The sequence below is a fragment of the Dioscorea cayenensis genome, chromosome 1 (assembly GCF_009730915.1).
Source record: "Dioscorea cayenensis subsp. rotundata cultivar TDr96_F1 chromosome 1, TDr96_F1_v2_PseudoChromosome.rev07_lg8_w22 25.fasta, whole genome shotgun sequence".
Classification (NCBI taxonomy): domain Eukaryota; kingdom Viridiplantae; phylum Streptophyta; class Magnoliopsida; order Dioscoreales; family Dioscoreaceae; genus Dioscorea; species Dioscorea cayenensis.
In genome coordinates, this window is record NC_052471.1 from 2,994,854 (window position 1) to 3,007,894 (window position 13,041).

A 13,041-nucleotide genomic window follows, 5' to 3' on the forward strand; every position below is an offset into this window, starting at 1 on the left:
TTATTGTATTATTTTTTTTTATGTCATTCTAATTTCTCTCGTAACTTTTGATTTACAGTACTAATAAATAAATAGTGATTTATCTTTTTTTTTTTTAAAATAAGTAAATAAATAAACTAATTAAAGAAAACAACACATTCTCTCATTACACTTCCCAATTATCTAATATATAATAATATTTAAAAAAAAGAGAGAGAGAGAATATTGCAGAATCAGAATCCATAAAAAGACTAGTAAATTCAGTGACTTTATTGCCAAGCACAACAGAGCACAAAGCTCAAAAGCACAATGATGCCTTCTGTGCTGATATTTCCAGCCAATTGATTAATCTCCTAGTACACTTGTCGGCGCAAGCCATCCGACATAATCACAACAGCCGCATGCTCTTCTTCAGCCTCCAGCAGGCGTGACAAACATTTCCTTCTATATATATATATATATATATATATCAACTCATGAGCATATGTATAACCAATTCCATGAAACAAAATGGAATCAATGAAGAAGGAGAAGAAGAAGAAGAAGAAGAACAGAGAAGAAGAGATAGTGGAAACAGCATTGGCTGCAGCTGGTGCTGCACTGTTAGTCTCTGGATTAAAGAAGCTTATTTCTGCTTGTTTTCTTTGGCAATGGCCATTGATAACAGTGACTACTGCTGCTGCTCCTTCTCCTTTGCTTATTCTTTTACTTCATCTTACTATAGCTTCAATAGTTTTAGTTTCAGTTATTAATAAAAGTAACAGAAACAAGAGAGGAGAAATTAAAAAGAAGAAAAAGAAGGTGATGATGATGATGATGAAGAAGAAGATGATGACAAGTTCATCAACTTGTAAGCTGTTGCTGAAGGAGGAAAAGGATGGAGGGATTGTTAAAGAGGGAGAGGACTCAGAGGAGGAAGGTGAGGTTAGTGCAGAGGAGTTGAATGCAAGAGTGGAAGCTTTCATTAGTGAATTCAGGAAGCAACTTAGAGTGGATTCATTCTCTTATAGACAAGGTTCTAGGACTCGGAGTGCTGGGGTTGTGCTTTGTTAGTGCTTCCTTTATTTTATTATTATTATTATTATTATTATTATTATTATTTTGTTAAATTGAGGAATTTATGATATTCATATATTGGATGAATGGAGACTTCTGCTTGATTCTCCTTTGGTTTCAGTTTGTATTTTTTTTTTATTCTATTTATTAATAGGTGAAAATTAATTTGTTACCGAGAATATGAGATATCTATTTATCGTCATTCCTAATTGCTAGATGAAGGTATGCGGACTATACATCAATTTCTCTTCAACAAGTAAAGGTATTGATTAGACGATTAATTCTTTATATGTGCGCACATATTTTTTATTAACAATATTTATCGCATTTATTAATGTATATATATATATATATATGGAAGTGTGAAAGCTTAAGGGATTATATATAAAAAAAAAAGCAACACTTTTCAAAAACCTCTTCTTTTTAACTTTTTTATTAAAATTTTAAAATAATTTTTACCACATACAATGATTAAACTCATGTGAAGTGAGGATTACCCACCAAATAATGATGTATATGGCATCTAGACAACAATTTTGTTATATTTAAGTATGATTTGACATTTGTTATGACCAAGCCCATTAAAATTCACTTCATATTGGCCCGTGAACAATGAGACATGAACTATCTTTATTCCCAAAACTAAATAAATAAATAAATAAATAAGAATGTTAATAGAAAAAGAATAATCAACAACTTCCCTTTACACATAAAACTATTTATTCCTTTTTGCTTTTGAAATCTAATGACATGCTTCCAAACTATGTCCTTTTATTTACATTGATTTTACACCATGTCAACAACTTCATTTCAACAGCTACTCAGTTTTAATAGTTTTGAGTAGTTTTTACTCTTTTGTAATGTATGCCTTTAATTTTAATTTTAACTTCTAAATTTGTATTTATACTCTCTTTTTAATACGGTTTGGGTGGGTTTTTTTTTCTTTTAAAAAATATTTTAATGAGAAAATTGTTAAGTAGTAGTTTGACTGTTCTCTTTTGATGAAATTGTCTAAATTTCTCTATTGTATTTTATAAGGATTATATTTGGTGGATTTTATATAGAATTAAAGGGTAACTACTCTTGTATGTAGAGAATAAAAGGATAGTGCAAAAAAAGAAGAAGAGCTGGCTTGATTTCATTAAAATAAAATAAATTCCTTGTTTTTAAGATTAAAAAAAAAGTTTGAAAGCTTGATTATAGTTTTATGCTTGTTCCTTATATTTATGTAATCTCTTAGATACAGTGATACATTGTTTTTTTTTTATAAATTTTTTTAATTTTTATGCAAGTCTTTTTTTTCTTCTTTTTGAATTTTATTAAATTTGGTTCCTCTCTTTGTCTTCGGGTTTGCATATTCTCTTTACAGTATTTTTATATTTGTGCTATTGCTTGGTATTTATAAAAACATGTACCAAATATTCAATTAATTGTTGTACTCATCGCACATTTTTTCACTCGCAATATAAATTAAGTTTGGAATTAGAATTGTTTATAAAATGGACTTAGATTTTATTTTTATTAGATATGATGTCTATAAAATAATGTTGGCAAATAAAAAAAAAAAAAGAAAAAAAGGCTCACTCAATGTTGGGGAATATTCTGTCTATCAAGTTCGTACATTTGGTTTCTTTTTTTTGTTAAATATTTTTCTAGTGGATTGAGTGGATTTTGGGGTTTGCAGTGCTCTCGTGATGAATAACATGATTTGGGATTAATCATTTTATAATATATCTGCTAAAATATTTAACTATTCTTATGCTCCATTCATGGGCTGTTGCATTGGTAATTATTTACAATAATTTGTATTTGAACTTACGCAACTTATTGTGGATTTTAATTTATATTTAATTAAAAAGTGTAAATCTAATTTTAAAAAAAATTATTTATTTAAAAATAAAACGGCGAGAAGAAAAAAATTTAGGAAGAAATTAGTGAAAAATATTGAAAACAAACAGTTATAACTTACAAAGTAAAAAGACAGAATTGAATGTATACTGTCATCCCAAAGTTTGAACAAAAATCTTATTAATTATACAAATAAATATATTTAATAGAAAATTTAAGATATCAAAATTACTAAACAATTATTATTAATTCAAAATTTTAATAGAAAATATTTACTTTCATATGTATATTAATATAGTATAATCCAAATTTTTAACTAGGTGATTAAACTTTGATTCATTTTTACTTTGATCACCGAACTTCAATTTACATCAATTTGATCATTCGACGTTAATTTTATTTCATCGGGCAATAAATCAAGGATTTTAATTCTCAATTGATTATATTACTATCTGAAAATCCAATTCAGTTTTTCCCATGACACATTATTAAGTCTATTGGAGGTGTATATGTCATAGAAAAAGAGCCACATCATTCATTTGGAGCCGAAATCCTTTGATTTACTACTCAGTGAAATTAAATTAAATTAAAATTGAGTGATAAAATTGATGCAAATTGAAGTTTGATGATTAGAGTGAAAATGAGTTAAAGTTTAGTGGCATACTAAAAAAAAAATTATCTATCTATTCTATATAATTTTTTTTTTAATAAAACAAAGTTTCAAGTTTTATTTTCCTTAATCTAACACATACCAAGATATTTTTTCTCCTCTAAAACACGCTTATACCTATGGCTTATATCAAAATGTTACTTATGTGACTTATGTCTTCTTAATTTCCTTTTTTTTTTTTAAAAAAAAATAGATATATCACACAAAAAAAAAGAAAAAAAAATAGTAGATACATAATAAATGAGTCAAACAAAAATGGGGATGTTTAGTAAAGAAAAGAGTATGGAAGGAAGTAAGGGTTTCCACACGATAACATACATCAAGTCTTAATTAGTTGCTTTACTCTTCTGAAGTTTCAGCGGTCTTCTTCTAGTTAGTGGACACATACTAGCATTGAAGCGGTGCATAATTTTTATTTTTTTAAATTAAATTTGAGTAAAAATATCACAAATATGTAAATAAAAAATTATTTTTGAGGGCCTAATTTTACTAATAAAGAGCGCACTTGGTCTCATCTTTAACATGAGTGGGCTAACGAAAGAGACTAAAATTTCACTGCATCAAGGGGTTTTTTCTGGTAAAAAAATATTTAAATGTATATTTAAAGATTTATTATTTAAGTATTTAATAAAATTCAATTCAATTGCAATGCCATGAAAAATTAATAGTATATAATAATAATAATAATACATGTCTTTATAACATTAAAAGGGTGACGTGGTGGAGTGCCAGTTGTCACCGTTTCTCTTCGCGCTGTGATTTAATGGCGCGAGCTAGTACCAGTAGTAGTACCACCCTCTCCCTTCTTCCTCTACTCTTCTCTCCTCTCCTCTCGCAAGCGGTGCGGTGCGGTGCGTTCAACTCACTCCCACAAGCCAATGCCAATGCCAATGCCAATGCCAAAGCCTCTCATTCCTCCTTCCTCACTGAAATAGAGACAAAAACCAGCAGAAATCTCGGTTCTTGATCCTTTTTTTTCTTCAATTCTTCAAGAAATCATTAAAAAATTGGATTTTTCTGGTGAAACAGTTGCTTCTGAATCAAGTGTCTTCTTTGCTTCACTTGTAATGCTTCCAAAGTGTTATCTTTTTTGGGATTTGGATATATAGATCTGGGAAAAGGGAAGGAGAGAGACAGAGAGAGAGAAAGGGGGAGCAATGGCAACGTGGGATCAGCTTGGAGAGCTGGCAACAGTGGCGCAGTTGACGGGGCTGGATGCTGTGAAGCTCATTGGAATGATTGTTAAGGCGGCGGCGACGGCGCGGATGCACCGGAAGAATTGCCGGCAATTTGCGCAGCATCTGAAGCTTATTGGGAATCTATTGGAGCAGCTGAAGGTTTCGGAGCTGAAGAAGTATCCTGAGACTCGTGAGCCTTTGGAGCAGCTTGAGGATGCTTTGCGGCGATCTTATGTTCTTGTGGATAGTTGCCAGAATCGAAGCTATCTTTATCTTCTCGCCATGGGATGGAGTCTTGTGTATCAGTTTAGGAAGGCGCAGAGCGAGATTGATCGGTATTTGAGGATTGTGCCTCTGATTTCTCTGGTGGATAATGCCAGAGTTAGGGTGAGTTTTTCTTTTTCTGCAATCTAATTGATTTCTCTCGTAATAATGTTTGTGTTTGGTTTGCATATCTTTGCCATGTACTTTGGTAATTAACTTGTTGATTGTTCTTTTAGGCTAGGGATTTCAAACTGAGTTTGAAATTGGCGGATTGAATAAGATTAATTCATTTACTTTTTTTAGTTTGTATTGTAGGTGAGGTTGAAGTGAAATGGTTTGTGATTTTTCTTGCAATATTGATGTTTAATTTTCAATTCTTTGGTATGTCTTTGTGTTGATTAGATTGTGTTGTTTTGCGGTTAGGGATTTCCTGCTGAATTTGACTCAAAATTGGGTCTTTTGGAAATTGCTGAAATTGGTGGATTGAATAAGATTAGTTTATTATTGTTGGGATGAGGACAGGGCTGCAATGCTACTTATTCTGTTTGAGCTCTTAAGGTTGGTGAGGTTGGCTTGTGACTTGTTGTTGAGAGAGGGCATTTAGCAACAAATTTGGTTTTTGAGTTGCTATCGTGGGTCCAAGGAAAGGAGAGATGATGGGGTTTGTTGTTGCCTTATGGGGCAATAATTTTAAGCAACTTTGATAAGCATACTAATTCTTCTCATATGTTTCGATGGAATATGAAATGGGAGGTCGCTGTAATATCTGGTGGCCATTTACTAAATTAGAAGTTCTGATCCTTCTTACAAGACTGTTATCTACCATGACAATGACTTGGGGCTTGCAAAATTGGTATTGGCATCCACTTAAATTAGGTTTCATTGAAGGTGAAAAAATTAGGTCTTTTTTTCTTGGGTCATTTGTTTGAAATCTTTATTTTCTTGGGATTTTGTGTGAAGGAAAGAATTGAGGGATATGGCGGGGTAATCTTAAGTTGACTAATGAAATGTGGAAAGAAATGTGTAAAGCCTTTTTTATTTAATTGAGTTATGCAATTCAAAATGGCAAGTGCTGGATGATTTTCTTGTTTGTTCTTAGTTGGAAAGCTCCTGGTTTTGGCATTGAGGATGAGTGAAGTTGCTTCATGCCATTGATTGCTATGTTACAAAACATAGAATTTACACTTGGAGAGAAAGAGCAGGTTCAACTTTTATTTCTCACTGCCTTGTTTGAATCTCGAAGAATGGAAAAATTGGGCATACTGGACGAATGAAAGACAACAATTATGTGTAGAACTATATATTGATTATGGATTTTCCCTCAAACAGCAGGCAAAGTCTATTGACTCTTGAGCAGACTGCGTGGCTATGCATGAGCCTTGTATCCACGCCTAAACCATGAGTGTTGACAACACCCCTATATATTATGCTCATGAATTCATGTTATTCATGAGTCATCTTTTGGGTAATATGCATGTTCAGTTTTTCAAAGTCCCCTTATACTGATTTCCTGCTTATATGAATAATCGAAACCATTTTGGATACTCCTGTTTGAACTTGAGTTTATATTTTTCCACAACTTCATCAGCCATCTACCTTATTCTAAAACTTCTAAATTTAGCTCAGGAAAAATCATTAGTTAATTGATATATGCTATTTCTTTTTCTCTGTGTTGAAGGAAAAGCTTAAGTACTATGTTGAATGGTTGTTTGTATTGTTTTCTTAAGAGGTTTACTAATGTCCCCCTTTTTATACATGGCAGGAAAGGCTGGAGTATATTGAAAGGGATGAATGTGAATATACATTGGATGAAGAGGACAAAAGGGTCCAGGAGGTCATTCTTGATCCTAATCCTTCAAAAAATCATACTATGGTGCTCAAAAAGTCCCTTTCTTGCAATTACCCAAACTTGTCATTGAATAAAGCACTTCAGAAAGAGAATGAGATGCTGCAATTAGAATTGCAAAGGTCACAGGCCAACATGGATGTTAGTCAATGTGAAGTGATTCAACATTTACTTGGAATGACAGAAACTGTGGGCTGTTCATTATCCGAGAAAGATTCAGACCTCAAAAGTTCCAAGAAGATAGAGCCAGAATATTTAGATTCAAATTATGATAAAGTGTACAGTTACAATGGGAATTACAAGAGCAAACACAGTGAACCTTACATGGATTCAAGGTCAGATTCGATTGCTTTTATTGCAAAATGTATCCTAACCAGTCATGTCATCATTATGTAATAGATGTTACGAGTTGCTTTGCTTCTCCAAGGGCATATTTAAGATTGTCACCTCAATTAAAGTTCGTAGGCAAGTTAATAATTGTTTTGGAGTTCCTTTGCTATATATCAAATTAAATATCTTATTCCATGCTTGAGGTTCTTGCAGAAATGCTTCTCCAGTTTCATCACATGGGCATGCAGAATGGCATTCGGATCTGCTTGATTGTTGTTCAGAACCTTCCTTGTGTAAGACCATTTTCTCCAACCTGAAATTTGGTGTTGTTTGTGTATTTCAATTTCCATCCTCAAGTTCAAATCTGCAAATATTTTGATTTCTGTTTTGGTTTTATAGTCCACTCTCTCAGTAGGATTTAATCTAAAAAGTTAATACATTCATTTAATTGGAGATTCTCTTGTCCATTAGATGCTTGTGAAATTGCAATAATGAACCACTGGAATGTAATAATGATGGATGTCCACACCATGCATACCTAGATATTTCAGTGCATGTATTGATGAAATTTTTATTGATTTTCAAACCTTTATGATTGGTTTATATTTTTTTCACAGATCACCGCACATTACCATTAGTTTTGTGAGCAGCATCTGATTAATTGAAATACCTCAAAAGAATAGAAAATTTACTTTTACCGTTGGTTATGATGAAAAGTAATGTTTTTCGATTTGGACGGCCAAGAACACGGAAACCATCTTGGAGGTTTAGGGCTTAATCCCAATGGTCTTGTTGTCTTTATTTTTCCAATATATACATTATTACAAGTAAAATGGCCACAAACTACTGGTGTCTTTAAGCTGGTCTCAAACTTACATCTGACTGATCATGAACAATAGCGTAGTAACTACCAATAACACATGTTAATACATCTCTCCGTGAAGATATTTTTGGCATCTGTCCACTGGGCAAGAACCAACCCTTTGACACTTTACTTTCAGAGGAGCTGCCCTGTGATGCCATTAAGCAATTGTGGAATGATAAGCCACAAAAGAACATAGTAAGCACCATCTTGTGAAATATTAAACTCCTTCATGTGCCAATGTCTTAGAACTTTTCTTAAATGCTTTATCTTTTATTGTTTTTCTTTGCTTCTTTGTGGTTTTTTAAGTGATAAGCCTTTTACTGTTCCCAGTCAATAAAACGACTTTTCTCATCACAAGAACTATCTGATTCTTAGTTAAATTTTTTAAAAATGTGGGTGATCTTTTATGTATTCTCTGTGGTATAATTGCATATTCTCGATAACATGTTGCAGGCTTGAAGACTTTCTTTTACCCATGTGGCACCTTCTCTAAGATTGCTACAACGGCCAACAATAAACACATTTGTATGTAAAATGACGTTATTTTAATTATTTAACGTTTCTATTTTGATCTCTGCTTGTCTAGGCAAAGGAGCCATTCGTGAATTTATCTTATAATCGGTTGCTTACTATCTTTAGTTTGTCTTGTCATTGACAGAGCAATTACTGTCTTTGTACGGTATCTTTTCATCCTTCTAGGGATTTCTTGTCTAATAGTTTCTCCTGGACTTTATTTTGAGGTTAAAATGATTTACATGCTACTCAAGTGCTTCAAACTTTTCCTGCATCAATGTTTGCTTTGGATAGCAAGGTAATTATAATCTTCTACTAGATTAAAATCAATTCCCGATCTAATAAAACTCTCGCTTGGCCAATCATATGTAGGAGCAGATTGGAACATGACAAATTATTGAGAGTGTAGACCTTATAGAGAGTGTGATAATATGAAAATAGAGACAATATAAATAGAGGATTTCCTAAAATATTTATTTATTTTTCAAAGATATATAAAATTTGAAGTGCTGATGGGTGATTTTGCTATCATCAGCTTCAGCAGAAGCCTGTAATGACATAATGGCATATTCATTGATACTCTCATGTTGTTGTTACACCTGCTGTGTCAGAAGGAATCTGCGCAAGAAGTTAAACATCAAGGTAATCATCTACCTGTTCATCTCTTACAAAATTGTGCTCATGATTGGCATCAAACCATGTTTCCCTAGGTCTACAATCTCATTTCTCTTATTTCATACACACACATCTATCTGAACTGAAATCTCCCTAGAGAACATCTATGATTAGTTTTGCTTTGGTTTCATTAATATTCCCTTATGATTCTGATCCCTACTAACTCCAGTCTTTAATGTGAAGGACACCTTCTTTCACAATGGTGGATTATGTGTTCTAGTGATTGTGATATGAGTTGATTGTTTTGATCCATGCATAACCCCCTTGCCCAAAACAAAGATAATAGTTTTATGAGCTGCAAACGTGACAACAGTGCTTGCTCAATGATTTACGTTATGTGATCATTGATTTTTTAATGATGTTGAGAGAAATTAAGCCTAGTGTGGTTAATTACAATGCAAATTTCAATACATGACATTGATCATCTTTATTGCACCTTTACTGACTTCATGCTGCAGAAGATGTTTAACTGATTTCAATGTGACAAACACAAGCATAATGCATGCCACTTCAATGTCCAAGATACATTCAGTAACCAATTTCTGATGAAGTTGCTGATGTTCATGTCAGGGAGGGTCCTGTGATGATTTCCTGTCTCACCTCATGTGTTGTTGCTGCTCACTTGTTCAAGAATGGAGAGAAGTGGAGATTCGTGGTGCCTATGGTATGTTGTCTCTGTATTAATCTCAGCATCTAGCATATGCTGTAAAACAAGTGCATTCAAAACCATTAAGCCCCCCTACAACAACTAGCTTTCTACTATACAGCACCAAAATATCACCACCTTCCCCACAGTTAATACAGTATGGTATCACCCTAGTCCACATCACATAACTGGCCTTTATCTGTTCCCTCATTCTTACATTAGCCAGATCTAATTTCATTTTGAATGTGATTAAATCTCCTGTTTAATTTGACAGTAATGAGTTTCTGTTGAATAATTTTGCTACTTTGAAGAAACTCACAGAATCATATACCTTCTTTTATTCCATTGCTGTACCATATTTTACCTTGTTGAATAACTATCTACCCAACATTTGTCTTTTTTAATTTTCATATACATGTTTGAGACTTATTTGAATCTAGAGTGAAGTTAATTGACTATAAACATATATGAATTACGCTGGGGTATTGTTTAATAGGGTACATTGCCAGTGTCAGAAACTTATTGATCTGCCATTCTTTTATCTGTTTCAAATGAATAACAATCACATTCTCACTCTCATGGTTTCATAAACTGTTGAGAACTTGTCTTGATATCACAATCAGAAACTTTCAACTCACTACTGACTGGAAATGAACTATTAATAAGTCTTCAAAATTTGATTAAAGCTTCAGCATCCATTGATGAGTGTATGTGTTTTTCGATATTTACTTCCAGGCGTGGAGAAGACGAAAACAAGCCCACCTCCATCCCAATATATGGAGTCATAAGCAGCATTGGGCTTTCACTTACAAATCAGAATGGTAATTTGGAACTGCAACGGTTTGATTTTTCTGTCAAAAATCTCATTGATACAGTTGCAGGATAATAAGAATGTCGTATTGTATTGTACCGTATTATGTTGTATATTCATCGATAACGTCTTGTAGTAGGTTCTCTTTGTACATGCTGTGCGATCAAGTTTGTGTATCAATGTATCATAGACCATATCTCAAATTGATGGCCCTGAAAAATTTTACAATTGTGAATTTATCATGGATTTTGTTATGGTCAATGCCAAAGCAAAATGTTCTTAATAGCCTTCAGAGTTGATTTTCTCATGAAAGTCCTGAGAGTATCCCTGCAATTGAACATTAGGAATCAACCCTCCATGGAATGAAATGGGCAAAGTTTGAATTCCACAAAAAGAATTAACTCTGTAGGAATTTGAATTCTTTATAAGTGAATCTATTAGCTTAAAGTAAGCATGTGTGAGGCATTAATAAAAAAATTGAAGGTGTGTGAGGCATTAACAAAGATATCGAATATCTGGATTTATTATGGATATATTATTTTGTTATACTTAGTTTTTACCTCTGGAAAATTCTCAAAATTTTTTTAATATATTATCAAAACGCAGACTTCTCCTATAAATAGCTGTGAAAATATAAATTATTTCAATACTACAATAAGAATCTAGGTCCCATTGTATCAATGGGATGTTATTTATGAGTTGTTGGGAATGTGATGTTGTTCTTAATTTTCTATCTCATGATAGATGTTAAATAATAAAGAGGTGTTATAAGTTTCAATTCATATGATTCGAGTAGCATTTTTATGGATAATAATTAAAATTAATGTTATCACTGTATTATTAATTATTTCTAGTGTTAACAGATTTAATTGTATAAAGGTGCAATTACATAGTTAATTATTGAAGTAAAGTTATTTGACTAACTCCTTACAATAAAGGTTATTCCTCCTTGCTCTTCCATCCCTCTTAGTATATAACATAGGCACCAAGATATACTAGCAAGACTTCAGTGAATATTTCATGTTGTTCTTGGATGGAGTGAAGTGACAATTTTTATTTTCAGAAATTAAATTAATCAAAATCCTTAATTCAACTATTTATAGTTGCATTTAGCGTAGTACCACTTTGTGTTGCCGATTCAAAACACTCGGCCAGTGATCATTACATAAGTTATTGCGTACGGCCGGGATTCTGATGAAAATGGAGGGAAATGAAATGAAAAAGGGAGAAAATGAATGGATAAGAGATGGTAATGAAAAAGGTGTTTGGTTGGAGAGGTAATTAATTGGGAATGGAAAAAGTTAAAAAGTAATTTATTGGGAATTGATAATATGAAAAGATATGACGTGAAAATTACTATCCCCTTAATATAAATAAAGTCAATTTTATTCTTTTATAAAATATTTTTAAATAAATTTTAATTATTATAATTAATTACTTTTAAATTACTATTATTAATTTTATGACTTATATTTGAAATAATTATTTATTTAATAAAAAGTATTATATATGATTATTATAATTAAATATTTAAATGTTAATATATTTATATTAAATATAAATATTATTTAATATATTTTTTATATGACTATTATAACTAACTATTAATTATTTAAATATTTAATACATTTATATTTAAAACTAAATATTTATTATAATTATTAAATGATTATTATAAATTAACTATTAATTTATCTAAATGTTAATATATTAAATATATATATTTACTATAATTATTATGATCTTATTTATTTATAAATATTAATTACTTTAATATTAATATATTTATATAGTAATTGTAAAGGAGTAGAAATGGATATTTTATCACATTACCCTCAATCGATTTTCGTTCCCCAAACGATGGAAATAGATTCTATTATGGTATTGTATCATAGGTATTGATTACTACCTTGAAAATGGAGCTGAAGCCATGAAAATGAGTAGTGGTTTCCCCACAAAGAGGAACAGTACACCATCACTACCTCAGTTACTAGAATGAGTGTACTAAGCTAGCTCAATTTTTACCCGGCATTACTGTACAGTTTACTCGTGAGTCAATGGATAGGATTTGGAATCTAAAGCTGCCTTGAGACTAATTTCTCAGTTTTGCAGATGTTTTCTTGTTCTTTGTTAATAGGTTCAGTACTAATATCAAAATTCATTCTTATCTGGTTTAGATTATGGTTTTTACTTCCTTTTCATACTTGTTCACTTTCAATACTTGCCTGATTTTGTAATTAAAATAATCCGGTAAGTAACTTCTCGACAACACAGTGATTATATTGAGGTACACCTGATCTGTATTTTATAAAGTATGCAAATACAGCCATAAAAGCGACACATAGCAATGCGTAATGGCC

At 31.7% G+C, this 13,041-nt stretch overlaps 2 protein-coding genes across 2 annotated transcripts; both read left to right on the forward strand.

Moving 5' to 3' along the window:
* The first annotated feature begins 412 nt into the window (after window positions 1-412).
* LOC120264861 lies at window positions 413-1,123 on the forward strand. The gene has a single exon (XM_039272737.1). The coding sequence runs from the start codon at window positions 490-492 to the stop codon at window positions 1,030-1,032; it is 543 nt and encodes a 180-aa protein (XP_039128671.1). The 5' UTR covers window positions 413-489; the 3' UTR covers window positions 1,033-1,123.
* A 3,204-nt stretch (window positions 1,124-4,327) lies between these two features.
* LOC120263631 (cell number regulator 13-like) lies at window positions 4,328-10,870 on the forward strand. Its single transcript, XM_039271601.1, has 7 exons — window positions 4,328-5,118; window positions 6,758-7,176; window positions 7,385-7,464; window positions 8,490-8,561; window positions 9,085-9,191; window positions 9,795-9,888; window positions 10,606-10,870. Exons 1-7 carry the CDS (start codon window positions 4,711-4,713, stop codon window positions 10,656-10,658), a joined length of 1,233 nt encoding a protein of 410 aa, XP_039127535.1. The 5' UTR covers window positions 4,328-4,710; the 3' UTR covers window positions 10,659-10,870.
* The last annotated feature ends 2,171 nt before the right edge of the window (window positions 10,871-13,041 follow it).